The sequence below is a fragment of the Cyberlindnera jadinii genome (assembly GCF_001661405.1).
Source record: "Cyberlindnera jadinii NRRL Y-1542 unplaced genomic scaffold CYBJAscaffold_8, whole genome shotgun sequence".
Lineage (NCBI taxonomy): Eukaryota > Fungi > Ascomycota > Saccharomycetes > Phaffomycetales > Wickerhamomycetaceae > Williopsis > Williopsis jadinii.
The window spans coordinates 312,925-339,622 of record NW_017963659.1 but is presented as its reverse complement, the minus strand read 5'-3'; the positions used below and the strand labels follow the sequence as shown (position 1 = coordinate 339,622).

At 46.4% G+C, this 26,698-nt stretch overlaps 14 protein-coding genes across 14 annotated transcripts; 4 read left to right on the top strand and 10 right to left on the bottom strand.

Moving 5' to 3' along the window:
- Window positions 1-2,782: 2,782 nt before the first annotated feature.
- On the bottom strand, window positions 2,783-3,829 carry CYBJADRAFT_173588 (zinc-dependent alcohol dehydrogenase; the record flags this gene model as incomplete). The annotated part of the gene is made up of 1 exon (XM_020216484.1): window positions 2,783-3,829. One exon carries the CDS (start codon window positions 3,827-3,829, stop codon window positions 2,783-2,785), a length of 1,047 nt encoding a protein of 348 aa, XP_020070116.1.
- A 574-nt stretch (window positions 3,830-4,403) lies between these two features.
- CYBJADRAFT_173587 (S-adenosyl-L-methionine dependent methyltransferase) lies at window positions 4,404-5,364 on the top strand (the record flags this gene model as incomplete). The annotated part of the gene is made up of 2 exons (XM_020216483.1): window positions 4,404-5,275; window positions 5,343-5,364. The coding sequence occupies 2 exons, from the start codon at window positions 4,404-4,406 to the stop codon at window positions 5,362-5,364; spliced, it is 894 nt and encodes a 297-aa protein (XP_020070115.1).
- A 106-nt stretch (window positions 5,365-5,470) lies between these two features.
- Window positions 5,471-6,175, bottom strand: CYBJADRAFT_173586 (acetyltransferase; the record flags this gene model as incomplete). The annotated part of the gene is made up of 1 exon (XM_020216482.1): window positions 5,471-6,175. The coding sequence occupies one exon, from the start codon at window positions 6,173-6,175 to the stop codon at window positions 5,471-5,473; it is 705 nt and encodes a 234-aa protein (XP_020070114.1).
- A 271-nt stretch (window positions 6,176-6,446) lies between these two features.
- On the bottom strand, window positions 6,447-8,624 carry SEC18 (AAA family ATPase SEC18; the record flags this gene model as incomplete). Its single annotated transcript, XM_020213729.1, has 1 exon — window positions 6,447-8,624. One exon carries the CDS (start codon window positions 8,622-8,624, stop codon window positions 6,447-6,449), a length of 2,178 nt encoding a protein of 725 aa, XP_020070113.1.
- Window positions 8,625-8,946: 322 nt separating this feature from the next.
- CYBJADRAFT_168135 (uncharacterized protein) lies at window positions 8,947-9,666 on the bottom strand. Its single transcript, XM_020215229.1, has one exon. It carries the CDS (start codon window positions 9,560-9,562, stop codon window positions 9,296-9,298), a length of 267 nt encoding a protein of 88 aa, XP_020070112.1. The 5' UTR covers window positions 9,563-9,666; the 3' UTR covers window positions 8,947-9,295.
- CYBJADRAFT_162951 (uncharacterized protein) lies at window positions 9,584-10,276 on the bottom strand (the record flags this gene model as incomplete). The annotated part of the gene is made up of 3 exons (XM_020213728.1): window positions 9,584-9,715; window positions 9,770-9,970; window positions 10,040-10,276. The coding sequence occupies 3 exons, from the start codon at window positions 10,274-10,276 to the stop codon at window positions 9,584-9,586; spliced, it is 570 nt and encodes a 189-aa protein (XP_020070111.1).
- Window positions 10,277-10,531: 255 nt separating this feature from the next.
- On the top strand, window positions 10,532-11,665 carry CYBJADRAFT_173583 (dienelactone hydrolase family protein; the record flags this gene model as incomplete). The annotated part of the gene is made up of 1 exon (XM_020216481.1): window positions 10,532-11,665. The coding sequence occupies one exon, from the start codon at window positions 10,532-10,534 to the stop codon at window positions 11,663-11,665; it is 1,134 nt and encodes a 377-aa protein (XP_020070110.1).
- Window positions 11,666-11,675: 10 nt separating this feature from the next.
- Window positions 11,676-12,479, bottom strand: FIG1 (Fig1p; the record flags this gene model as incomplete). The annotated part of the gene is made up of 1 exon (XM_020212767.1): window positions 11,676-12,479. One exon carries the CDS (start codon window positions 12,477-12,479, stop codon window positions 11,676-11,678), a length of 804 nt encoding a protein of 267 aa, XP_020070109.1.
- Window positions 12,480-14,135: 1,656 nt separating this feature from the next.
- CYBJADRAFT_168130 (type I glyceraldehyde-3-phosphate dehydrogenase) lies at window positions 14,136-15,424 on the bottom strand. The gene has a single exon (XM_020215228.1). The coding sequence runs from the start codon at window positions 15,189-15,191 to the stop codon at window positions 14,187-14,189; it is 1,005 nt and encodes a 334-aa protein (XP_020070108.1). The 5' UTR covers window positions 15,192-15,424; the 3' UTR covers window positions 14,136-14,186.
- A 1,038-nt stretch (window positions 15,425-16,462) lies between these two features.
- Window positions 16,463-18,382, bottom strand: CAR2 (ornithine-oxo-acid transaminase). The gene has a single exon (XM_020215227.1). The coding sequence runs from the start codon at window positions 18,255-18,257 to the stop codon at window positions 16,959-16,961; it is 1,299 nt and encodes a 432-aa protein (XP_020070107.1). The 5' UTR covers window positions 18,258-18,382; the 3' UTR covers window positions 16,463-16,958.
- A 304-nt stretch (window positions 18,383-18,686) lies between these two features.
- CYBJADRAFT_168127 (uncharacterized protein) lies at window positions 18,687-19,278 on the top strand. Its single transcript, XM_020215226.1, has one exon. The coding sequence runs from the start codon at window positions 18,775-18,777 to the stop codon at window positions 19,162-19,164; it is 390 nt and encodes a 129-aa protein (XP_020070106.1). The 5' UTR covers window positions 18,687-18,774; the 3' UTR covers window positions 19,165-19,278.
- On the bottom strand, window positions 19,271-19,767 carry CYBJADRAFT_96185 (uncharacterized protein). The gene has a single exon (XM_020218034.1). The coding sequence runs from the start codon at window positions 19,628-19,630 to the stop codon at window positions 19,376-19,378; it is 255 nt and encodes an 84-aa protein (XP_020070105.1). The 5' UTR covers window positions 19,631-19,767; the 3' UTR covers window positions 19,271-19,375.
- ECM30 (Ecm30p) lies at window positions 19,454-22,943 on the top strand. The gene has a single exon (XM_020215225.1). The coding sequence runs from the start codon at window positions 19,904-19,906 to the stop codon at window positions 22,904-22,906; it is 3,003 nt and encodes a 1,000-aa protein (XP_020070104.1). The 5' UTR covers window positions 19,454-19,903; the 3' UTR covers window positions 22,907-22,943.
- On the bottom strand, window positions 22,924-26,563 carry TUS1 (Rho family guanine nucleotide exchange factor TUS1). The gene has a single exon (XM_020215224.1). It carries the CDS (start codon window positions 26,491-26,493, stop codon window positions 22,960-22,962), a length of 3,534 nt encoding a protein of 1,177 aa, XP_020070103.1. The 5' UTR covers window positions 26,494-26,563; the 3' UTR covers window positions 22,924-22,959.
- Between the last annotated feature and the right edge of the window lie 135 nt (window positions 26,564-26,698).

Below are 26,698 nucleotides of genomic sequence, written 5' to 3'. Positions count from 1 at the left end.
GAAAAACGAAAAAGCTAAAAGGATACCCGGGGACTTTCGCAAATTTTGCGGCCGGTACTTTATATATAATTTTTTCTTATGTACACCTTCTACACTGTTCTAGCACATATACGAAGCTTTGGATGCTGGTTTCGCCTGCGTTTTTCCATCACTGCATCATGGGTTTTTGAACTGGGAGGCTGTTCCTGTGTAATTAGTTAAAGGGACAAGGGATACAAGCGGGTTGAGAGGACGACAGGTGCGTGTGGTACTATGACCGTTGTTGCGTGCGTGTTTTGGTTTCAGAGGGCTTGAGTCCCCGACTGCCCTCGGTCACACCGTCTCTGTAGGAGTGCGTAAAGTAGCTTGGAAGCTCTGTATGTGCTACACTACAATCAGCGATCATCATGGCCTATGATCCCCCTCATGCTGCCCTTTTGCTCCCATTACGCACACTTAATAGTCGTACAGTTTAGCCCATCTGGCATTGGTGGGTAGTATTAAAAGTGTATAAGCGATTCCGAGGAATGAACAACGGTGGCCGGCCAGCTCTATAAACTTGATCACCACGGAAAGAGCTGACTGGTCAATGAAGCACGCGCCGTTTTTTTCCACTTCTTCCTTGTTTGCCTGCCAGCTGGACTTGCCCAAGTTCTGTCCGTATTCCGAGAGATCGAGAGGCTCGTGATTGTTAAATACGCCTTGACGTTGTGCCTTGCTCCCATATCTCAGAGTATTTGGAGCGCACATATCTACACAGCTAGAGCATTTTGCCCACATAGTCAGTTGCAGATGACTTGAAACGAACTTTGGCGTCCCGCCACAGGCCGCTTATGGAATCAGATCTCCACTAAACCATCGTCACTGTAGCCTTTTGAGCCATCGATGCTTTCCGCATCCACAGTTTGGACCTGGGCAATGGCCAACGCGATGCCTGGCTGAATGGCTTAAGCCTCACCTTTATTTCATCCCGAGCGAGTCAGTTGCGGCATGGCTATACGGGAAACATGAGGACAGAGTTTCAGCGGATGGAATTGGCACGTAGGCACTACCTGGTAACTTCAAGCTTGATACGTATTCGAAGGGTGGTCAACCTCAATGCCCAACTGGCCTGTCCGAAACGTTTGTCTGGAGACCACAACCCGTTGTTGCCTGTGCGTTTCCACTCCCCCCTGAGCTTATACGCACCCCGACTGGGAACCTTGTCCTCGCTCGCTCCAAACTTCACAAAACGTAACCCTTGATCAGCGCAGCTGGTGGATGTAGAGCTCCCGTTACAGGCCCAGATAAACGCTATATGCACATCTGTATGCTACAAGTTACTAGGGCTTTAAAAGTGTTTGCATTCTACAGTCTCAGACGATCAGCAATGGATACATTAACTCTTAATGGCATTCCAGTTGCTGTGGCCACAATGCAACTTTATATGCGAGAACAGTTGGTATGTCTGATGCACCACCATTGGTAGTGACTCTGTCGACAGTGCACCATCTAGAGCTGTCATCGTCACAAAGGTTACAGAACAGAACAGTGACAATGTCGATGGGACGTTTCTCAGACACCACATACACACTGAGTGTACAGCACACCGTCTCCCTTTCCGTTATTTGATTCACGACAGCGTCATCAAAATAGGTCGTAAACTACAAGCTGCATACATACAGCCTCTTGTCTTTATCTTGTGAAGCAAAAACGCCGGCCGATTGATGGAACCAAACGGAATCAAAAGCTCCTCTTACAAGCTTTCAAGAGCTCCAGCTCATATCACAGGCCGCTACATGTGTCAATGCCGTAAAAAGCCAATCAAAAGAAAAGGGAAAAAACTACCGTGACGCGGGCAGCTGCGGCCGTGGAAGCCTTCATTGCCTCGCCACAACCCCATTGGTCACTTCTACTGTGGGTAAACGCACACGGATGCACTTCCTTAAAGAAAGGCTGGGAAGCTTTACAATGGACTCCCTCCTAGCGACTTTGATATATCGGATATGTCCATGATTATCCGGTTCAAGTCCCTACGGGCTTCGCTCATTTGCTTTGTAGGTGTTATAGAGCCCAAGAACCTCAAACTACGCAATCCTTGGGGACAACTTCAGTAAGTCAGGCCGTACAAGGTCGTAGAGGGTTGAGACATGCTACTAAATCTCGACTTGAATATAAAGGTGGCATTGTTTTATGCACAGATATGTCTACATATGTCGCTTGTGCGGGACTGGTGCATACACCCATGGGATTTTTGCTGTTCATCTATGTGCTTCTGGTCGGAGTTGATACGCTTCTCCATTCCGATCTGGACCGTTGAGGCTGAATCCTGGTCAAGAAAGAGATAAACGGACCAACCTTCTCGCCAATTCCAGTTACATGAATGACAGCATATCTGTGCCCTACAGTGGCCAGGTTAATTGTTACAGCTGTGTGTGTGGGGGCATGCTATAAGTCAAGAGATTGGCTCACTTCAAATGGTATATCATACCTGTACTGCCCGTCACCTTCGTGCTGATTAGTAGAAGCAAATGCGTCAAGGAGGAGGACGTTTTGGACATTACTATAAAGAGTAGGAGCTAAAGAAGCCTCACTCTGTCAAGGTCTATGTCAGTTTCAGCCGGCACTGCAACTCACTTGAGCTGCCTCGTTTAAGGGCCATCTAGCTAAAACAGCCTCGGTTGATTGTTCTCTTCCATATAGCTAGCCATACGGTCCAGAGTCCAGACTCTGGGATCTACACTCGTGTGAAACATGTTCTTAAATCCTGTTTTTTTCGTAGCACAGCTTCGTACAATTCCGATAGCCTCTATATAGTCATTACTCATTTGGAAGTGTCAACAACGTAACGTCCCAAGATCTTACCCTCCTCCATCAACTTGTAAACCTCTGGAAGCTCAGACAAACCGACAATTTTGATTGGAGCCTTGACCAAACCTCTCTCAAAGAAGTCAATGGCCTCACGGGTGTCTGCTCTGTTACCGACGTAGGAACCCTTGACAGAGATGGACTTGACGACAGCAGCAAACACTTGAGCACGTGCAACGGCACCAGCTGGCAAACCGACAAGAACAACGGTACCACAGTTTCTGACGTACTCGGTAGATTGCTCAATGGCCTTCTCGGAGACAGACACGTTGATCACACCGTGTGGACCACCGTTTGTAGCATCTTGGATGGACTTGACAATGTCCTTGGTCTTGGTGAAATCAATGAAGACTTCAGCACCAAGCTCCTGACAAAGTTGCTTCTTGTCATCACCACCATCGATGGCCAAGACTCTAAGACCCATGGCCTTAGCGAATTGGATGGCAAGGGAACCCAAACCACCACCAGCACCGGAGATAGCAACCCACTCACCTGGCTCCAAGTCAGCTGTCTTCAATGCCTTGTAGACGGTGACACCAGCACACAAGATTGGAGCAATTTCAGCCAAGTCAGTGCCCTTGGAGATCTTTGCAGCTTGGACGGCATCAGCAGTGGCGTACTGTTGGAAAGAACCATCATGGGTGTAACCAGACAAGTCGGCCTTTGGACAGTTGGCCTCGAAGGACTTCTCACAGAACTCACAGGACATACACGATCCGTTCAACCACTTGATACCGGCGTAGTCACCAATTTCAAAGTTCTTGACCTCAGAACCCTTGGCGACGACGACACCGGCACCTTCGTGACCACCGACAAGTGGCAACTTCACTGGCAATGGCCAGTCACCCTTCCAGGCGTGCAAATCGGTGTGGCACACACCAGAGTACTTCACGTTGACCAAGATCTCGTTTGGCTTTGGAGTTGGGACTGGAATGTCCTTGTACTCCAATGGACCACCGTTCTCGTAGAAGATAACACCCTTCTGTGTTTTTGGAATTGACATTATTGATTAATGTTTGTTTGTTTGTATGTGTGAGGAGGAAAGTAAACCTCACAGAATTGACTTAGAGATGGAGAGAGCAGCTGTCGCCTTTTATAACTGTCACTGGGACTTTGGTGGTGTGGTTTCAACTCCGTGCCTCCTCACTCCCCCCTGGAAACAACATCAACAGATCCAACCTGCAAGATGAGCAACACGCATTGATAAGTCCAAACCACGAGACTCCGAGAATTGGACACAACTATCCGCCATTCGCCACGCAATCGGGCGTGAACATCCACAGATATTATGCTCATTGTGATCCCCAAGTCGCTCTCCTTCCACCTCCACGTGAAAGACACCACTACACGCTCTCTCTGACCCTTCTAACCTCCCATAGACCTTCCCATGTTCTTAACTCCAGGCCACGGTTTTTCCCTCTGCTGCAGAGCGAGGCTGGACCGGAAAAACCACATGAACAACATCAGTGGCATCACCCGGTGAAGGAAAAACAAACGGGCGCGGTGATGGCACCGCAGGTTACGTAAGAGGGTGGTGACGGGTGGTGAGGGCGGTAACAGCTGATGCCTCAAAGCCCATGAATCGGGTGTTCAGCGTCGACTACAACGAGCTCGTAGGCAAGTATCCAGACGAGCTTGGCCGGTACTGGCACGGCGGTGTGTACGAGTATTCCTATGGTGGACAGTGTGCTTTGACCAAGGTGCTGCTGAAGGAGTACTTCGACTTGAGTGTAGCAATCCTTGATGGCCATCTCGTACCGAGCGTGCCGTCCAGGGTGGTGTACCTGAGGATTGTGAAGAGGATACTGGATGAGTCGCTGACGCTGAAGCGCCATGTCCATGGTTTGGACGTTGGTACCGGCGCGTACGCGATATACGCCATCTTGGCCAATAGGCTGTTCGGGTGGCAAATGACGGGGATAGACGTTGATCCGCAGAGCATCCGCCATGCTCAGGGGATCGTGGAAGCGAACAAACTGAGCGGTGTCGAGGTTGCTGAAGGGGATGGTGTTGTTGGCTCAGAGTACGATTTCATGGTTTGCAACCCCCCGTTCTACGACAAATCAGGTGTGTCAGTGCAAAAGGGAGGGTTGAGGAGGGACTCAGTTGTGGGAACCACAGCTGAGCTCGTTTACGAAGACGGTGGTGAGGTAGGATTCGTCAAGAGGCTGATCGACCAAAGCGTTCAACGCCAGGCAGTGTGGTTCAGCTCTCTTATCGGTTTAAAATCGTCTGTAAGCCATCTGATACACCACCTATTGACGAAAAACACAGACAACTTCAACGTTCAGGAGTACCATCTTGGAAAGACCAAAAGATGGATTCTGTTTTGGTCATTTGGCCATTTCAGACCGCAAATCGTACACTCCGTGTTCAACAACGTTAAGACAACGGTCTTTGAGGGCAGTTTCGACTTGGAGAGAGTACAGGCTCTTTTGACAGACTCCCAGTTTGAAGTTGTGTGTACGAACTCTCGATTACAGGTCAATGTGCCGGGAATTATATGGTCTCGACAGTATCGAAGAACTCACAAGCTAATACCTTCGAAGGCCACCTTTGTGATATCTACAGACCAAATACATTTTCTCTATGGAAGAGACTACAGGACGTTTCAGAGCTTTTATACCTTTCTGGTGAAGAATCTCTAACTACTCTGGAGATCTCTAAAGCCAACTTTGTCCCTACCTTCGTAGCCCTCAATGGTTCTCACAACCCGTGCCGGTTGTCCAACACATACCGAGAACGGAGGGATGATTTGTCCAGCTTTCACGACAGTGTTGGCTCCAATCACTGCGCCTTCTCCAATCACTGCGCCCTGTAAGATGGTGACATTCGAGCCTAGCCATACGTAATCGCCAATGGTAATCTCACGAGCCCATTCGTTACTCTTATGACACCGCTCCACGGGATCCAAATGATGAGTGGCGCATGTTAACACACAGTTGGGTCCGAATTGCACGTAGTTCCCAATCTTAACAATGGAGCAGTCCAATATGGTCATGTTGAAATTTGCATAGAAGTAGTCCCCTATGCTAATATTGAACCCATAGTCAACGTTGAACGGTGGCTCCATATACACGTCCTTGCCTACTTTACCAAACACTTTACAGATGTAGTCATACCTTTCCTTGGTGAACTCCTCCTCGCTCTTGTCTTTGAGGTGAATATCACCGTAAAGCCTGGCCATCTCATGGCGTTTCACACGTGCTATTCTCAGCTCAGGTGCCCAACAGTCGTAGTGCATTCCTGAAATCATCTTTTCATAGTCGTCCGAGCCCTTTGGAACACCATTGAGGTTACTGTAGGCAAAATCAATGAGCTCTGGATCCTTGCTGAATCTCTGAGCCATTTTCTTCTAAAGCCAATGGTTTCCTCAACTAATTGAACAGTTTGAAGAAGAGTGTGCTACTTTTATGTCCAAGTCATATTCCTTTGGCATTGCGCATATCGCAACAACTCTCGCAGGTTTTTCCGTGTGGGGGTGGGGGTGATCGGAAAAACCAGAACATCCGTACACTCAGACGCCCTGCATTTGTTGCTACAGCAAAGGTTCTTCTCTACAACCATCACCAAGAGGACTGAGCCTTGTTTATCTTTAAGACTGTAACTTATACCTTTACTTACTTAGCCATGAGCTCAACAAGCTCGTCGACTGGGTTCTCGCCGAACGTTGCGCTGTCAATGTTGATCATGGCGTTCTTGATACCAACATCGAGTCTTGGTGTAATGGAGCCCAGCTTGTGCAACACCTCTGCACGTCCCTTGTCGTCCAAGAACTGTTTCTCAACCATCACGTTGTTGAACTCATCAAGAGTGCTCAAGTTTGGAACTGCTATATCGTTGTTAAAACAGCTCAGCAGATCCAACTGTTGCAGAACGGAGTAAGAAGAGGTGGTTGTGATGATCAACAAACGACGGTCATCTGGTGGATGACGCTTCAAGTAAGTGGTCACCACCTGCAAGATAGCGTTTGAAAATCTTGGGCCAATTGGGACCCATTCAATGATCTTTTCAAGGTCATCAATCACAACGATGTTCAGCGGAGATTTATAAGCGTCTCTAAACAGGTTATCAATGTATGCAATCTTTGCACTTTCCGACATCGCAGCCATGTTATCTGGAGATAATAAACGAACGAATGGGAACCCAGAATCTAGAGCAATCTTTGCAGCCAAAGCAGTCTTACCAGATCCTGAAGGTCCGTGCATCAAGAGCGAAATCAAACTGGTCTTCTCCTTAGTTTGACGAACATAACGATGGCCAATAGTCAAAATATCATGGACCTTAGGTGAGTAGTTAACAAGACCCTCTTTCAAGCACATCTTCAAATCACCCTCACTCACACCGAAGGCAGGTGTGACTTCTGCCAGGGCATCCAAAAAGTTCTTTCTCGTCACCTTCATGTTGGCAATGGTCTTTTGGTTGATATTAGTCTTACCCTTACCAATGTTGATCACACCATCAATGGCAAAAGACGAAGCACTCTTTACTAAACCCTCGATCTCAGCACCGGAGAAATTCTTTGTCAACGCAGCCAACTCATGGAGATCAACATCTGAAGCTAGAGCTTTATTTTCTCTCATCTTCTTTGTATGGATTTCAAAGATTTGGTAACGACCAGCCTCATCTGGCAAATGGATCTCAACCTGAACTTCGAATCTACCAGGACGTAGCAAGGCAACATCGATCAGATCACGACGATTGGTCATACCAATGACCAAGATGTTGTTCAATTGGTCAACACCATCCATCTTCGCCAATAACTGATTAACAACGTTGTCACCCACACCGGTACCATCACCTCTAGAGCCTCTTTGTTTGAAGACGGAATCCAATTCGTCAAAGATGATGATATGTAACGAGGAATCCTCACCTTTAGCCTTGAACTCTGCCTCAGCATCTTTGAACAAATTACGAATGTTTTCCTCAGAGGAACCCACATATTTACTCAGAATTTCAGGACCGTTGACGATCTTAGGTTCTCTGGCGTTAAGCATCTTACCAATCTTTCTAGCGATCAAGGTCTTACCTGTACCAGGTGGACCATAGAGCAGAAGACCCTTAACGTGGGTGATACCCAGCTTTTCAATAAAGGCAGGTGGGAAGACTCTGGATGCGAATGCACGTCTAAAGATGTTGGCGAATTCTTTATCCAAACCACCAACACCCAACTCTTCGAACTTGAAGTCTGGTCTGATCACAGCATCCGATCTTGGTCTTATCGAACTCGACTTCAGGTTGACTAATCCATCGCGTCCTTTGAAGAAGTTGACGATGGACTGTGGTAACAACAGTCCCTTGGTCTCTATAGAAGTACTCACAGGGCCGTTGTTCTCGATGTCCACGAGGTCAACAACCTGTAAGCTCTCCACTCTAACCTCGAAGATGATGCTTTTGAAGTCAAACAAGAACAGCTGCGAAGGTGTGAATATTTGGTTCTCAAACTTCGAGATCAAGGCCTTTGACAGCTCATCCTGGTCAAACGGCTTATCAGTCACACTGTTCTTGGTTCTGAATGAAATTTGCAAGTTACAGGTGCCGATATACGTCTGTTTACCAGTGGCCGCCATGATATCGTACTTTCTAACCTGGATAGGCTCGCTCAGGGACAACCCAGCCCATAATCTCTGCGTACCGTTCAAGCCAACCGATCCAGGCGCAACATCGTTCGACTGCTTTGTCGTGAAGACGTAGAAGTCGTTTATAGAGATCGTGACACCGTCTGGGAAGTCCACGGGGTTCACAGCAGCAACGTTCATCAAGGCAAGCACGTTATCCGGACAGTTCGCAGCGGCCATGGTCTTTGGAGGCCCCAATTGGGCCGGCGGAGCCCTGTTATGCGTTATAGGCAGCTTATTCATCAGATTTCCCCCTCTGTTGAACAGTTTATCCATGATACTTGAAGTTTCTATACGGGGTTCCAATCAAACACGCGCTTGTCACTCGCTGAACCCGAGCTTTGTTTGGTGGCTGATGTGTCTCTCTCCGTGAAGCTGGGAACCGGCGCTGGCCCGTTTTTCGTCCAACCGGGGCTAGGCGGGGTGTTTGGATGTTTTCCCCTGTGAACATGGCTTGCTACCTGTTTTAGTCACTTGTATGGCTGTGAATCGTGTTATATTACTCTTGTATGGGGCCTATGCTACTGTAGTGTGGAGACTCTTGCGCAATTGTTGGTTGTGGGCTCGCCGTTGCTCCAATTGTATGGATGCCATGGCGTTCTGTATAGCTACACGTCGGTAACATCGGTTCAGTGCTTGGATGTTCGTCAATTGAACGACGATGTGCTCTCGAGCTGATTTTCTGGCCGTGGTGTGTATGGTTAATAGCCATTGCTGGGGATGACATGGGCTCTAGAGTGAAGCGAGAGAGGACACGCTACAGAAGGAGGACGATGTTGATGTTATAAGGACGTTTGGGTGGTGGGTGCGTGGTGTATGGATGTATGTTGACACATTGAGCTTACGGCACATTACACGGTTTGGACAATCTCTCCAGCGTCCAAATACAATCGTCCTCCAGTTGGAGTGCAATCAAGGATTTGGTATACATTTGTCGTGAGAGTGGGTGCCGTTTCAGTCCACCTCGTCCAAGGTTGACCAAGAAACAGCCGAGCATCAACAGAAAACTGGCCTATTGAGTTGGGAGGACTTGGGACTTGCTGAGAGGAAAAGAGCACCAGTGAAGAGAGACACATCCTTCTGCAAATAATGTATCGTGGTGATCCACCAGGGCCCATATTCATTTGCCTCTGTACATATCAGTTGTTCAATCTTTCAATCTCGCTCCTCTGCTGGTTGTTCTTTGCCGGTGGGTCTCCCATCGATAAGAGCAAAAAGATCCCCACTGGTAGGATGTACATCCAGTACTTTTGCATAAACGTTTGTGGGGCCTGCGGTTGGTGTTAGTAGGTCGACTGGTCAACAGTAATTCAGAGTATACCCACGGCTTCCTCAGGTTCCTCGGTGTTTTCCTGCTGGGCGGTTGCAGTCTCCTTCTGGTACGTGATCAAGGGCCATGGGCCCGGCGTGACCTGCTTGACATGAGGCGTCAGCCCCCTCTTTGAGCTCTTCGTGAACGAAATATCAAATATCTCGCCATCCATCGTGGTGGTGAGTGTAACGTCATACCCTGATGGGCTCTCCAGCTGTGCTCCTTGTTAGTCCATGTCCACGCGCTCTCTCCCAAACAACACAACAGAAACACCTGTACTCACCTCATCGTACCCGTACCCCTTGAAGAACATGCCATGCTGCACACCAAGACGGTAGCACCCTTGCGGCAGCTCGTCAATGGAGTCAACCATCTCAGCACGCAGCGTGTCCTCGTCGTAGTTCAAGGTCCCAATCGCCAGAGACTCATGGCTATTGATGTCCTGCGCTAACAACTTGACACTACCGCACGACGCCAAAGATCCAAGCACAAGCGTCGCCAAAGAATGCGTAAATCTCATCTGCTCTACTGTCTCCTGCTGTTTTAACAGAGCCGTCTCTTGCTACCAGAAGCCTGTCTTCAACTGTGTGTGTTGCTTCAGGAGGAAATGTAGCCAGAAACACTCGAAAAACACACAAAATACACACAGAAAAGCACCAGCACCAGCACGGAGAAGGCGCTCTCGTTAACAAACCCGCACGGACGACCAGTTGATCGGCACACAAGGCACAGCTACCAGCGTAAGCAGAAGGCGATCACAGCGAAAAGGGGAACCATGGAGCCAGACAAAGACCTCGAGGTGCCTCAATCGGCGTATCCACGGATGTTCAGGGAGTTTGACTCGTCGTTCCAGAACATCGACGATGTTGAGGGAGACATCTCGCTGCGGGTGGACGCCGTGGGCCACGGGCAGTATGACGGGGAGGGCCTGGACGCTGAAGATGACAGCTCGTTTGACGACATGCTGGACCCCAGCGCAGCGAGACGGGGGTCTGTGTTTGGCGATGATACGCCCGTGAATGGCTCCTCAACGCAGATGTTCAAAGAGGTGCCGTCGCCGAGACCAAGAGGATACGAGTTCAGGCTGAAGAGCTCCAAGTGCAACGTCTATCTGACGTATCCGTCGAACTCCGTGGAGATTGACACGTATGGAAGGGTGGAGTACGAGCTGAAGACCAAGGAGAACAGCATGGTGGTGATCCTGCCCAACTCCAAGGGGCTCAGCGTCAACAACAAGAAGTTGGCTGACGCGTATGCCATAAGAACAGGGTGTGTCACGGCGGTTGTGGATATCTACTTCGACGACCCCTTGAACTTGGAGACGCCAGCGGAAGACGCCCATGATAGCTCGTTCATCTCAAAGGTCAAGAGCTTGACTGTGGGGGTGGCGGTGAACGTCAAGCTGAACTACTGGCTCCAGTGCCATAACGTGTTTGGTGCTTATAACGATGGGAAGTTCCAAACGACTTCAAACTGGCTCAAGCTACAAGGTTGTATTGATGAGCTACTTACAACGCTCAAGACCCAGAATGCGATCCTCATCGGGTTCTCGTACGGGGCAAACGCTGTTGCAAGGATCGCAATCGAGTCTGAAGACCCACGGATAAAGGCTACGGCAATAGTGCATCCAATCTTCATGCCTCAAGAAGTATGTGAGACGATCAAGATTCCCACACTCTTCATAGTGGGAAGAGAGGATTCGTTCTATTCTTTACACGATTTGGAGAAGTTTGAAAAGGATTTGGCTTCAAAAAAGGATAAAAAGGCCTTTAAATTTGTCCAGCTCAAGTTTCACAATGATACACCACACGGATTTGCAATTGCCGGTGACTATAGTCCTATGAAGATTGGTGATCTTCCGTCAAGAACTTGTGAACAGATCACATCTTGGGTCTTGAGAAGGATATGAATTGGCGGTGCTAGACTTTATAGTCAACGTTGAGTTGGCTGCTATTCTCTTTTTGGTTCTGCTTCAAATCCCTGAAGTATAAATAGAACAAGGTAACAACCACAACCAGGTTAAATGAAAATGGGACCCATGTCATCGACTCTGCCTTGCTCCCGACCTCAGCTTTGATGATCCCCATACTGGCTTCTTGAGTTAAGTTCTTGCCGGCATCAACTGCAACGTGTGCCCAGATTGAGCCAATGGACCAAAGCAATGTCACTATGCAAGATAGTAACAGGACAACTCTCGTTAGCATTGTTTTACCGGGTAGCTCTGGGATAACGATATAGAACAACATGAGGAACAGAATAATGGTGAATATCACACTAACAATGAGAATATATGGGTGGACAATGTCATTGGAAAAAGTGGATGCCAGCTCCACTATATCGAGTGATACTGCACTGGCATTTGAATTGACTTGGTAAATCTCCACTGCTGTTGTTCTTGCAAAGGTGTCTAGATCTGACCGTGATGTACATTGCATGTCGTACCCCTCAATATATATACAGAGGGACAGGTAAGAGGCACGGACTGACAAGGTTTCATACCCAGAAAGATTCTTAGAAGCATACGAGTCCCGAATCAATGGATAGATTGGTGATGATTTGTTGAAGGTGTATTCGATGAGATACGTCGATGAGTATATATCCCCAATGTTTGTGCAGCCCAGAAGCAAGAACGCCAGAAGAAAGATGTTGATGAACAACAGGACTAGTGAGATGACTCTAGGCATCTTCTTCATCAATGACCATATTGTTTTGATGATAAACATTGTGAACATAGAGTGGCTTCTTTGGATACTGAGTTTTACAAAGGTTCGGTTTTTACGTCTCTCTATAGAAAGGATGGATCATATAGACCTGCTTATATACATTTACGGCTCTTCTGTGTCCTTCTCGAATCTTCTGATAAAACACCATGGTGTGTCTCTTTTGCAATGTAAACATACGAGACTCGTTGCATCTCTGAAACCTCTGTTCGTTCATACCGAATCCGTTTCAAGTTTGTTGCATCAGCAATATATGTTCCTGCGTTGTGTGGTTCCTATCACTATTTAGTCACAGGTTTCTCAATAAGACGACTCTTCCAAGTTGGTTTTACAGAATTGTCTTGGAAGATGAACCAATTGAGAGGGAGAATGGTGCGATGATGTAGTCGTTTGTTTGCTAGTCCTTTAACCGTTTTTCTCTAACACACGGCGATCAATACATGGTACTTATAGCAGAAGGCCTGCTTTTACTGGTGTTTGGATGTTTCTATGTACGGTGCATAATTACCCGAGGTAAGTTGTGAGTGTCTCGACTTCTCAGAGGGGTTTCTTCTCGATATTTAGTGCTTGTTATCTGATGTTGATAATAACCACTGTTTTACTAGTATTATTCCTCTAGTTTAGTCAAAATTGGATAGAAGTATATGGGTTTTGTTTTCTTTTTCTAAAGAGAAGTGTCCATGAAATTAAGAATTTTAATTATGTCGATTATTTATCAGATAAATTAATGTAAAGGATAATCATGCCAATTAAATACTCAGACCAGCAATTGGAATTCAAAATTGTTCCTACACTCATAAATAGGAACAATACTCTCCAGGTAATGTTTCCACCTGTTCATATTACTTGTATGAGCAGTGGTGTTGTCAAACTGCAGATAGCGCTGTAGTTTGCCACTTTTCACACTAAACGTGTAATACCTCAGGAACCAGTGGGCAAGTACTTACAATCACCAGCCAGCTTTGTTGATGTTTCATCTGACACAATCCAGGGTTAAAGCTGAAGAATAATCCAAAAGTCCTCTCTGGGAAAGAAAACTGATATACGCTGGTTTTAACCCGGAGCCTGGCCTTCAAGATCCGCTTCTATCTCTATGAATCCTTTGATATACCACCGGGAAGTCTTTGAAGTTCCCATCATATCCAGACTTTTGACTCTGGAATTACACCGTCAGATGTGGAGCCCACTCGTGGCTTAAGTCGCCACTCACGAAAGAAATGTACACAGCTCCATGGAAGCGCAGGAGAACACGAAATGGCTTCATTCACCCCTCTCTATTGAACCAGTGAACCAGTTGGCACGGAGCTGAGCTACTATTGTCGATCAGGAGACAAAGAAATGTTCATCCAACAACACATATCGCCTATATATACAGTGGAATCAGTGCGTCACCCCCATTCTGTTAGCTATATATCTCACCGTATTATCGTTTAAGCCATCAACACCAGGTTGAAATGTCAGACAGGTTAATAGCGCCGTGCCATAGAAGCGTTTAGCCATATACAACAGAACGTAAAAAGCCGTTTTCCAGTTACTCACCATGCAATGTATGACGTCGAGGCTGATAAAAGTGCATGGACGAGGCACGGTGAATTACCTGGAAAACTCACGAGTGTTCATCATATTACAAGCTACAAGATGGAGACTTAATAAGATAATCCATGAGGATCATAATTTATAACGTAATCCCATAAATAAAAGTCATACAATTTACTCCTTGGAAGCAACGTACTCCAACAAGTCAACAACTCTGGTGGAGTAACCGTACTCGTTATCGTACCAAGAGATCAACTTGACGAACTTTGGAGACAACCAGATACCAGCGTTGGCATCGAAGATGGAAGATCTGGAGTCAGTCAAGAAGTCACTGGAGACAACAGCATCCTCAGTGTAACCCAAAACACCCTTGAGTGGACCCTCAGCAGCAGCCTTGACAGCAGCCTTGATCTCATCGTAAGTGGCACCCTTGACCAACTTAACAGTCAAATCAACGACAGAAACATCGGTGGTTGGAACTCTCAAGGACATACCAGTCAACTTACCAGCAAGCTCTGGGATAACCTTACCGACAGCCTTAGCAGCACCGGTGGAGGATGGGATGATGTTACCGGAAGCGGTACGACCACCTCTCCAGTCCTTGTGGGATGGACCGTCAACGGTCTTTTGGGTGGCGGTGATAGAGTGGACAGTGGTCATCAAACCCTCCTCAATTCCGAAGGTGTCGTTGATAACCTTGGCCAATGGAGCCAAACAGTTGGTGGTACAGGAAGCGTTGGAGATGATCTTCAAGTCTGGAGTGTACTTGTCCTCGTTGACACCAACAACGAACATTGGGGCGTCACTGGATGGAGCGGTGATGATAACCTTCTTGGCACCAGCGTCAAGATGCTTTTGACAACCAGCCAAGTCCTTGTAGATACCGGTGGAGTCAATGACGTAGTCAACCTTCTCAGCACCCCATGGGATGTTGACAGGGTCACGCTCTTGGAAGATGTTGATAACCTTACCGTCAATGATCAAGTTCTTACCGTCAGAGGTAACCTCACCGGCGTACTTACCGTGGGTGGAGTCGTACTTGAACATGTAAGCAGCGTACTCAGCAGCAATGAATGGATCGTTGACAGCAACAACGTTGATGTCCTTTCTACCAAGAGCAACTCTGAGGACGAGACGACCAATACGACCGAAACCGTTAATACCGATGTTGATAGCCATTGTGTTGTTTGTAAGTGTGTTTTGTATCTGTTGGAAAGAAGAAACCTTTCTTGTGTGATGAGGAGAAAACAGAGGAAACAAGGATCAACAATCAACACAAACAGCAATTGCACTTCCTTTTATACTTTTAAGGGGGGCACAGCGCAACAGGCGAAAACACACCGGACGGGGGCCACTACATCACACGTAACGTCAGACAGGCACACACAGGAAAAGTCATGAGGTGGCAGCTGTGCCCAACTGGGAGTCGGGAGCTCCCAAGGCTTCTCCCCTACATTGAGAGAAAAAAAATTAAATTGGGCGCATCAGCAGCGGCGTGTACAGGTGTGATCTGCTTGTGAGTTGTGTTGCGCGGACGGGAGCGGATTACCATCAGATGGTACACACGTTCGTTAAACCCGGGAGACAGGGAGGGCGGAACCAAGCGCTGGAATTTAGGGGGAGAAGCTACACCAGGGACGAGGAACATGGGGCGTGTAGCTGCGAACAGGGGTCAATTGGCGGATGAGTGTGCTCAATTGATCGAGAGGGTTTATATGACATCAATTGGGCCAGGTTGTGGCCTGTGTTTGAGCTTTCCTCTACCCTCTTTCCGCCCTCATGCTCGTGTTCTGCCAGCGACTCGCTGTGGGGCTGAGTGAACCGGAACAACTGTTGTTGCGCGCATCGATTCTGGGTGGTGTGGTTCATGTTGCTGCGTGGACCGTGGAAGTCACTGGTTGCACAACCAAGGCCATCGTCATGTGCGGTGCCTGTAGGTTATTGCGTGGCACCTTGTACAATGTCTGCGATCACCAGGGTGTGTAGGAAGTAGGCCGGCAGGGTTGTTGTCTTTGATGTCGCTTTCTGGGCTGGAGCACCTCTTGATACCTCCACGTTGGGTGATTGGCACCACTGACGACGAAGTGCAGCGCGAGTTTGTTGAAGAGAGGGCCGGAGGGCTCGGAGGGCAGATTTGAGTGCTCGCTGTAAGCTTACAACCTAATTGATGGGCGTTGTTCCCAACACTTGGACGCTGAACCGGCGAGCTTTGTATATTACCGTTATCAGCACAGACAGGCCTCCAGCATTGGTACCACGGTTGTGTCAGGATGGTCCCGTAGCCCACCGCTTTGATTGTTCTGCCACCCCTTTGTTTCTTCGACATACAGCTGTATCGTACAACTTCAAGGTCCAAAACATGAACTCTAATGTTGTGTCGGTGTTCTCGAGCTGAGCCAAAGAAGCCGGATTGACCACCAAGTGTACGGATATTGGGACTCTGTTGGAACAAAGAGGTATGTCATAGGAGACAATCCACCAGCTCTGGCTGTTTCGATCAATTCATGCGATGACTACGCACCCTTCCTCGTGGGCTGCGACTACACATCCATACCTTCTCATGCTCGGAAGATCGCTTCAAACTGGAGCTTTGGACTCCACGACAACAAGACGGATATCATTGCCCAACACGGATGAAAATGCTCATTCCATCCACGTATTCCTCATAGCTCAAGTGCTGGAGTGAACCCATCAAAAGTGCTTACGTACCACAGTGCAATGCCGGGTGGTGTGGTTAATCCCGTTGATCCAGATCAAGCGGCAAGCGCGCAACGTCAACTTACGCCGCCAATGCAACGGCAGAACGCTAAAATCTGCTTCAAACTTCGCAAACGTACATCGAGGAAGAGAATATTAAAATAACCAAGAATACACACATTTTTTTACCTACTGCATTCTTCACACTTTGTAATTGAATCAGCAACTATATACAGACAACTTCAATACTTAATGTTCAGTCTTCTCGACGGTTGGCAACAGCTTCAAAGACTTTCTGATGGCATCGACACCCTTCAACAAGTCCTCCTTGGAGATCACTAATGGTGGGGCCAATCTGATGATGTGATCGTGTGTTGGTTTGGCCAAGACACCTTGGTCCTTCATGAGGAGACACAAGTCCCAAGCGCTTCTGCCATTGGCCTTTGAGGAGTCGATGACGATGGCAGACAACAGACCTTTACCGCGCACCTCGGAGATGATGCCGTTGGACTCTTGCTGTAGCTTCAGCAACTCTTGCTTCAAGAACTCACCCAATTCGGCAGATCTCTCAACGAGGTTCTCCTCTCTCACAACCTCAAGAGCAGCGATGGCAACACGAGAGGACAATGGGTTACCACCGTAGGTGGAGCCGTGAGAACCTGGCTCCAAGGTGAGCATGATCTCCTTGGAGGAGAGCACAGCGGAGACAGGCAAGACACCACCGGAGATGGCCTTACCCAAGAGAACGATATCTGGCTTGACATTTGGTGAGTGTTCGTAGCACAACAGCTTACCGGTTCTGGCAATACCAGTTTGAATTTCATCACAGATCAACAAGACATTGTGCTTCTTACACAACTCTGAAACCTTTGTCAAGTAATCTGCTGGGGGAACAACGATACCAGCCTCACCTTGGATTGGTTCCAACAAGATGGCGGCAACTTTGTCACCAGCGTTGTTCAAAGCGAGCTCAATGTCTTCAATGTGACCGTAACGCAACACCTTACCCTCGGCACCTGGAATGCTTGGACCGACATTCTTCAAGAATGGACCAAACTTGGTGGTGGCATCTGGATCAGTGGACATTGAAATGACACCGAGTGTTCTTCCGTGGAAGTTATTCTCAGCAGCAAGGATGATAGCCTCATCGGCTGGAATGCCCTTTTTCACGTAACCCCATCTTCTAGCGAGTTTGAGACCAGTTTCAACAGCCTCTGCACCGGTGTTCATTGGCAAAACCATTTCATAGTTGAAGAATTCGGTGATGTATTTGGCAAAGACTCCAAACACGTCAGAGGAAAATGCTCTTGAAGACAAAGTCAAAGTCTGGGCTTGCTCGATCAAAGCGCCAATGATCTTTGGATGGCAGTGACCTTGGTTGACAGCGGAGTAAGCAGAGAGGAAATCCAAGTACTCTTTGCCTTCTGGGTCCCAAACGTGTGCACCCTGAGCCTTGTGGAACACCACTGGCAATGGGTGATAGTTATGAGCAGAGTATTCCTCCTCGAGCGTTTGAGCCTCCTTTGAAGAGATGTTAAAGTTAACCATTGTTGCTAGCGTCTTTATAGTCGGTTGCTTGTGTATACACACGTCTCTGGCTTGGAATATTCAGGGTGGACAACGTGGGTTTAAATAGTTTTGTCTCGTTCGCTATTACCAGTGCATAGAGGAAGTAAGTAGGTCAGAAATGGTTGAAATTGCTGCAGATTGCAGTTAAGTGATAAACGGAGCGAGATTGGGAGAAATTTGGTTAAGGGCCAACACTGTTTCCGGGGAGAGAGGGATGAGCTGTGTTACCCGGCTTTGTTTTGAGTCGGTAGGATAGAATATGCGGAAAAGTTCCCTTTTTGGATACTTTTTGTAAAATTTACTGAATGCGGTAACCGTACGCAATCACGCGTGCGTGTTCTTACCATCAACAGATTTGAAAAAAAAAAAAAAAACAGACATCACCTGGGTGACCAATAAAGCAACAAAAAACTTCAGATTTATAACAGATCAAGACGGATAAATATCAACACCCAGTGTCCAACGTTCGATCGCAAATTGAAGACCACCATTAACAATGCCACAAGTGAAGAGACAACTGAACTACAACATCAACGACGCATCAGCAGAGCAATACAACAACCAGCATGCTCTCCAGACGATAGGGATGAGAATACGTAAAGCGGTTAGTGAAGGGTACCAAGTTGGTGACAACATGTACAGTGCCAGTCGCAACACCCAAGAGTCGGAGTATTCAAACACTGTCAATATTGAGCGTGTTCCTCTCCCAGGAAACGTTGTTGTCCCACCAATGTTGAGCAATGCCACATCATCCGCCTTCGGATCAAGTTTCCAAGAGTGGGAAAACAACCTGGATAACAGGCTCAAGACCATCGACAACATACTGATGAACAACAAGGAGAGTCTAAGCAAAAGAAGATTTGACTCCGTGGATAGCGACTGGTGATCGTCTCCGCCACTCTGGGCTCCCCCCCTGGCGAGCAAAGGGGCACAGTACCAGGCCCACACATTTTAGTCATTATTTTTTCATTTTTTTTATTATTATATACAAGTCCACCAGAGCAGTTAGTCTACAAGAAGAACCGACTCTCAATACTTGTAATTCGATACCTGAATGTTTGAACATCGCTGTAGACACTTCAATATGAACCGCACCGCTACGCACAGAAGCTTCCCCCTACGCTTAACAATCTTGATTTTCCCGCGGGCAGCGCAGCTCGGTGGGCTGCTTCCTTGGTAACGCACACAAAAACCAAAGAAAAAGCCCACACGCTTCTGCACTCACAGCCAAACAGCCTCAGAGGCGGAGAAGGAGCAGCGCCAACAGAAAAAACCGAGACACAGCTGGAGCGACCGCAACAACGATAACTGCGAGAATTAATCGCAGGAAGGTAGAAATCCATTGAGAACATACCCTCTTCCCAGTGTACGCGGCGGTTAGACTCAACTCAACAGGTATCCACGGCGGTTAGCACCAGGCACAGAGAACGTCAGTTGCGGTATTCATAGCTTCTCTTTGGAAACCAAGCGCCCTACCATCTTCACTGCATTTTACAAGCTTGTCTCTTTGTGTCTCGCCAGGGAGAAGAGAGAGAGAGAGAGAGAGAAAGACCAGCCATTCGTTTCCTTTCGTTTAACAGAGCATAGACAACGCGGATAGAGCGCTAGATACAACGTGAGACAGGATGGGTAACGCAGAGTCGAAGCTCGCGTATAAGAATAGACTGTTCCGTCTTGCGGGAGTGGCTTACTCAGAAGAAGAGGGTGTTGATGATATCAAACTCGAAATAGGATCGCAGGACCCATACTGGCGGATGTTTTGGGAGGTACCCACAAGCGCGGAAGAGGTGTTTGCCATCTTGACGTACTCAGACATAAAGGAGATCAGGGATAGCAACAAGGCGAATTTCCTAAACTGGATACGGATCGTGACGTTCAAGTTGGTGTCCATATCCAGGTCGAAGACGTTTGCGGAGGATGAAAAGAGTAAGAAGGAGCTGTTGAACTGTGTGCGGGTGTTGACACGGATTGTGCCATTTCTGTTTGAAATGGGGTCGTTGTGGGAAAAGGACGTGAATAACCTCTTTTGGAGCGTTGGGTTGAATGCCCCGAGCGACGAGTCTCCGTTTACCGGGACAACTACATCTGCGACAGTTGGCTCTTTCTCTTCGTCAGAGTCGAGGAACGTGTCATTGGAGAGCTCCAGTGTGAAGGCCAACATTGGACAGCGACTGAATGCATCCCCAAGCTCCACAAGGGCGAACGTGGGACAAGGCACTGCGACGTTGCCATTAGGCCATACTTTGATTACAACGTTGGTTGACCTACTGTTTACTCGTGAGTTCACATTGGAAAGAAATGGAGTAAGAGGCTCAGAATATAAGATATGGGAGGCTGGAATTGGCTACAATGCCAAATACGAAAAAACGTCACCCCAATTGGATTCCAATAGATTGGAAATTCTCAGATTGCTATTGGCCTTGACCTCACAAACGCTATACTGCACTCCTAAAAATGCAGTTTCAGGAGGATCCAGGTTTATGACAACGCTCGTCACCACGCTTCCAAGGATGAAGGCATTGACATTCATTTGTTCGCTATTGAACGTTGTGTGCCGTTCATGCAAAACAGACGATCAGAACAACGGATTGAGCTATGCAACAGCTTCAAACTCGAATTATTCTTCAACGAATTTCTTCGTACTGAGAAGAACTTTTGTCACATACACTCTACAATTGTTAACCGTGATGTTGGTCTATCCATTGCCTCCTAATGACCTTTCATTTTTGCACAAGCTAAACATGCTTCCTACAGATGAACGGCCTCACAACATGGTTCGGCTTTACTTGGGAAGACTTCATAAAGAGTCTGAGTTGACTATGATTTACACATCCATTATGTCACTGCTAACAAGACCCATTGAAGAGGCAGTTGAAAAAGAGACAAATCCTTTCAATGTTATCAAAACCAATTTTGTTACTTCTCCAACCTCAACAGCCGTCCACGGAACTCAAAACAATTCATTCCCAGCATTGTCCTCATGGTCCACTGAACTTGTAGCGTTGCTATGGGATCTCATTCAATGTAACAAACATTTCAAGGCTTTTGTTTACTCTAAAAAAGCACACGAATTGATGGTGACTTTGTTATACTACATCAAATATTATAGACACAATGAACTTTGGAGGCCCAGTTTGATCAGAATTTCGTGTTTCTTCATGCTATACCTCACATCGGATGGTACTGTTACATCGAAGTTGTTGGCACCTTTCAGCACAAATTACTATTCACACAAAATTCCAAATTTCTACAAGTTGAGCAACCAGACGGTGCCATCGAATTTGACATATAGAGACTTTTTCGTCATTCAAATATCAAATATGATCGTACAGGATGAATTTGACATCATGATATCACCTAATTTATATGAGTTCCTTTACAATATCATTCCGGTGAAGACACCAGATCCAACTACAAAGGGCAAAACATATTTGTCCTACCATGCTGGACTAGCAGTTTTGAACGTTATTAACATGATGTCAAAGCCTGGTGCATTGAAGGATCCTTTGAGACTGGACTTGCTTGCCCTTCTTATTAGATCCATAGCACACGCAATTTGTCGTTGCCATAAGGAGTCAAGAACCTTACTGTTTTTGATTGTCAAACACGAAAGAGTATTACTCAACCTCATGAACTCAATACAATCTACAACTTTGGATAACGAGGAACAAGAGGCAAATTCATCGGAGGATCCACCATCAATGGAACGTGTTGTATCTAATAGAAACTCCCCACAACTGGATAATTTAGATCAGAGCGAACATGTTACTGATGCCGATGAGAAACTAAAGGATGAGGAAGAAGTGGATGAGTTCCAGAAGAGTTTGAGGCCAAATCCATTAATCGGTATGTCTTTAAAAGCAAAATCGAAACTACCTGTGGATGCGCCATTGTCGACAACTTGGGCTGGCCACAGAGCTTTACTTATTATCTTGAGGTCAATTAATCTCGTTAGAAAAGAGATCCCACGGTTTGATGATATTCCAAAGACTGAGATTATCGAAGTTCTACTGAAAATTGAGAATATCAACAACTTTGAGGAAAAAGTTGCAAGATTTGCCACTTCTGAGTTTCTCCCGAAGACCAAGTTTGACAATTTGAGATTTACTTGGTCTAGCATTTCTTTAGGATGGTATGAGAGTACTATTTGGGGTATCATATTCTACGAGAATGTCAGCTCTTATAGAGAGGCAACTTCCTCCTCATGGTTCAATAAAAGAAGCTCCACGATTTCTTTGAAGGGTGTTGCCTCGAGCTGGGGTTTCAATTGGAAATCTCCATCACCAGAAAAATCAGAACCTCTATTTGAACTTGATGTGACCATACTCCAGTTGGGGATATGGAATGGTACTGCAATTAAACTCTTCAAAATCAAGAAACCGGTGGTTGAGAAACCGCTTGTTGACATGACAAGCTTAATGAAGAGATTCAGACTGAACAGTACATCATCGATTGCTACTGCAGAGTCGAAAACTTCAATAAGCTCACCAAGGCTTAATGGGCAATCTCCAAACCAGCTGACACCAATCAACTCTCGCCAGTCTTTTGCAACACCAAGAAACTCCGTATCTCACAGAGATTCAGTTCATCTGAATCTTAGTAGACAAAGTTCATTCCAAAACCTTTAAACTGGTGCATTTTAGTCCATTATATATAGATCATGATGTATTAAATGTCATAATTATGTAACTTCGTCTTGTAGTTTCTCCAGGCTTACAATCAATTGTCTTCCTATATATTGTGGGTGAGCCATGACAAGTTTGGCATTGATAGGGTCGATAAGGTGAATATCTTTACCATTGATAATCTGTACAGGGTCAAGTTTTTGGAACCCCACCACATCGTCATAGCTCAGGTCAAAGACTTCAACAATGTCTTCTCCGATGCAAATTAGAAAATTGTCCTGCAGAGTAGCAGATTTACACTTGAACTTGAAAGGGAAAATGAAACTGTCGTTGATCAGCTGTCCAATTGTATCAATGACAATAGCAAAAGAGTCATAGACAAGATAAAATTGAGATTTGTGTAAAACCTTTGACATCAGTAAAGGTTTGGACGAGCCTGATTTCAAGGTCTTTTTGATCATTTCTAGTTCGCTTTTCGGTTTCTTCATATTTGCAAGGAACTTTGGAATGTGTTGAGATTCGTACATCACTTGGAATGACAAGATCTCAAACCCCTTAACAGCATGAAGAACAAACATTGAGTTGAAAATTGATAAATCATAGCACTCTGATGAGTGCTGAAAACGTCTGTAGAGCTGGAAATATTGGAAGCTACCAAAGCTGTCGAAGATTGGAGTAAAGACCTTGAATCTTGGACCACCCAAACTCTGGATAGGTTTCTTCATGAGAAATAGTAATTTGGTGTTGTAATATGAACCAATTTTGAAGAATTCCACATCTCGTTTGGATAAACGTTCTCCAACAGTTTTACCATCAATATTTGTACCATAATAATTCAGCAACAGAGAAACCAAATTGAAGTAGAAAAGCCCTTTATCGGAAAGCACCACAAGAAGCGTATCGAGCTTCTCAATCTGTGTAACATTGGCCACATCCAAAACCCGTCTCCACCCTCTTCTTGTTCCAGCTTCTGTTATGAACAATCCAAAATTGAGACCAAGAGCATGGTAGCTCTTACCCTCAAATGTGAAACTAGTCCCAGAAAGCACTCCGCTAACCATGATCGGTCTTGAAATAGATGAATCATCGAATTCCATTGCGATGGACTTTTGATAGTCAGCCAACATGCGGTCAATGTTTGAGCCGGATACACATACCGGAAGTTTTTGAGGTTGTGTTCCATCTTCATATGCAAATTGATCCGATAGCACAGATATTTTGAAAGGTTCAAAGTCAGAAGCTTTTGATTTCTTCGATTTGACCTGATTATAGGCTGCAAACCAGGCATCACGCCCTGCCATGGTCTCGGTACAGAATGTGAAGGATAAGTGTTGACCAGTATAGCGGATTTTGAAAGGGAAACTCTCATTTTCATTGGAAGATATCTCTGCATTTGAAAAATCCTTTGACTCAACTTGTAGAAACTCGACAGGTATTGGTTTCTCGCATATTTTGTAATGCCCATCTTTTTGCTCCTCAGTGATCAATAGATAATTGTCCAGAAGTATCAGATAATTCAAGGAGCTGGTCCATTTGTCCTTTCTGGTCACCTCCCCTCTTTTAATCAAACGTCTCATCGATTCTCTGAGCTTGAGGTCCCTCTCTAATACATTGCTCTTCCATACCAGCTGGCTAGCAAGAACTCTCAAGTGACGACTTTGTAAAGCATATTCCTGCATTTCATCAATCTTCCGATTGAGTTTATCAACTTCATCTATGGCTTTACCAAGAACGGTATAGTCGACATCTGAAGTTCGAGTCTTTTTCCGAACGCTCATCAAAGCTAACGATAACAATTGTGTGTGACCAATAAATCCACTAAAGAAGATTCTGTTGTGATCTAAGGAAGCTGCAACGACTTGCGGGTGCTCATCAATTTTGTACAACCACTCAGCAAATATTGAATGGCGACTCTTCTCGTACTTGATCAGCTCTCTCACAGATGCCAATGATTCAGTGTACTTCAGATAAGGAACGGTGGCTCTAGAAGCCCATTCCAAGAAGATGCCACCTACATCTGAGATGTATTTGCCTTGCGTATTCAACTTTGCAAGTAAAGGTTCGAACAAGTGCTTTCTGTGAAGCTCGATAAGAGGCTTAACAGAGTTGAATGCGTCATTGTAAAACTTGGACACATCAGGGAGCAGCTGAGGATTTGCGGTCTTGAATGATTGACCATATTCTTTAACCTGAATTTCACCCAATCTGATGATGTTTTGCTGTTGTCTAATGAGTTCAAAAATGTGACTTTGCTTTTTGACCTCATCCTCATCTAAGTCATCAATGTCGTTTTTCGTTAGATTCCAATGTGTAGCCCATTCTCCCAATCTTTTATTGGAATAGATGTCGGAACTTATAATCGGGATCGGGGGCTGATAAATGGTGAGTGAACACCTTGATGAGTAGCACTGATACTTATTGTCCATGGTTCCATGACTTTTCGAGTAACAACCTGTGAGTTGAGGGAAAACCCCAGCAACTTTCACATTATCAAAAAAGTGGATGATGCCTTGAGGGTTCACATAGATTGCATTTTGCTTTTCAAATGAGGCCATTATTGCCTGTATATTATTGTCCATCACATAGTTGTTCATCCTTGGTGCACTGTGCTTGAAGAGGAACTTCAGAGCCTTCATGTATTCATCCTTTGAAACGAGCAACCCGTCAGACCATTCTTGCGATAGTTTCACTGACCAACGGAACACGTCTGATAACAAATAAATGCTGTTACACTGAGAGAACTGGATCACTGTTAGAGATCTTGATGAAAATGGCAGTGACGGTAGGGTCAACGTTGCAGGAACTTCGGGCAAGTCCTTCGACACCTCTTTTCTTAAAGTACTATGTGGTGAAATTGTGATCTCTGGAAGGTCAATGGCCTGTAAGTTGAGCTCCATTTGACTAGGACGCTCAATAATTGGCTGCCTCATATCGTGTTCCACATTGATGAGTGGTATATCTATCTCTTCCATCAATAAAGCGTTCGGGTCATCTTCGTCATCCATAACGTTAACAGAGTATTCAGATTTCCAACTCGTCCTATGGTCGTAGTACCCATTTCTAGCCGGTGACGTAGAAGGAGAACTTCTTCTGCTTCTAGTTGAGCCGTTGTTCGGCATCAATCTTGGGCCCTGGATCGAGTTGCGACCCAGACTTGGAGAGTCGATAGATATCGAAGCCCTCTTTTCGATGGGAGTTGCATCGTAGCTTTGTCGTACCTCTGGCGTCAGAACTGGAATATCTGGCAACGCTCTGATCGGCGAGTCCATGTAGTTCGGATCAGGAATTGGCTGCTGATTGACGCTCAACGAAAGAGGATACTTCGTTGGAGAAGTGTGGGTCGAAGGAGGTTGGTACATGGGCGACGATGCAGCGCTCAGCGATGTCGATGAGCCCGGGTGAGGTCTCGGCCCATTGACCTTGGTTGGCGTCGTGAAGGGAGACGAGGTGAATTTCGTAAAATAGTCTCCCTGTGGGTACGGTGACACTGGCGAAGACTGCACCTGATCAATGTAGTCAGCAGAGTTCCTCCCACCAGCCAGCGTGGCGTCGTAGCTGTATGGCGATGACACCACTGGACTCGATAGCATCCTGGGCGGCAGCTCTCTAGGCCCGTGCAACCGACTCTGAGACCGACTTGACCGCACAGAGTGAGGTGACCCGGGCTGCTGCTGTTGCTGCTGCTGTTGCCGCTGCTGAGCAGACGGCGGAATGTGCTGGTCCACTATGTACTGTGGTGGCCTTTCAGGCAAGGGCGGCTCCTTACGGTGGGGATTATCACGAATATACGTCTGA

What these genes read in the sequence shown, in the direction of transcription:
- TUS1 (XM_020215224.1), bottom strand. Translation starts at nt 26,493, where the DNA reads ATGCTATCGAGTCCAGTGGTGTCATCGCCATACAGCTACGACGCCACG.
- CYBJADRAFT_168130 (XM_020215228.1), bottom strand. Translation starts at nt 15,191, where the DNA reads ATGGCTATCAACATCGGTATTAACGGTTTCGGTCGTATTGGTCGTCTC.
- CYBJADRAFT_168127 (XM_020215226.1), top strand. Translation starts at nt 18,775, where the DNA reads ATGCCACAAGTGAAGAGACAACTGAACTACAACATCAACGACGCATCA.
- CYBJADRAFT_168135 (XM_020215229.1), bottom strand. Translation starts at nt 9,562, where the DNA reads ATGGGCCCTGGTGGATCACCACGATACATTATTTGCAGAAGGATGTGT.
- CYBJADRAFT_96185 (XM_020218034.1), bottom strand. Translation starts at nt 19,630, where the DNA reads ATGTTCTCAATGGATTTCTACCTTCCTGCGATTAATTCTCGCAGTTAT.
- CAR2 (XM_020215227.1), bottom strand. Translation starts at nt 18,257, where the DNA reads ATGGTTAACTTTAACATCTCTTCAAAGGAGGCTCAAACGCTCGAGGAG.
- ECM30 (XM_020215225.1), top strand. Translation starts at nt 19,904, where the DNA reads ATGGGTAACGCAGAGTCGAAGCTCGCGTATAAGAATAGACTGTTCCGT.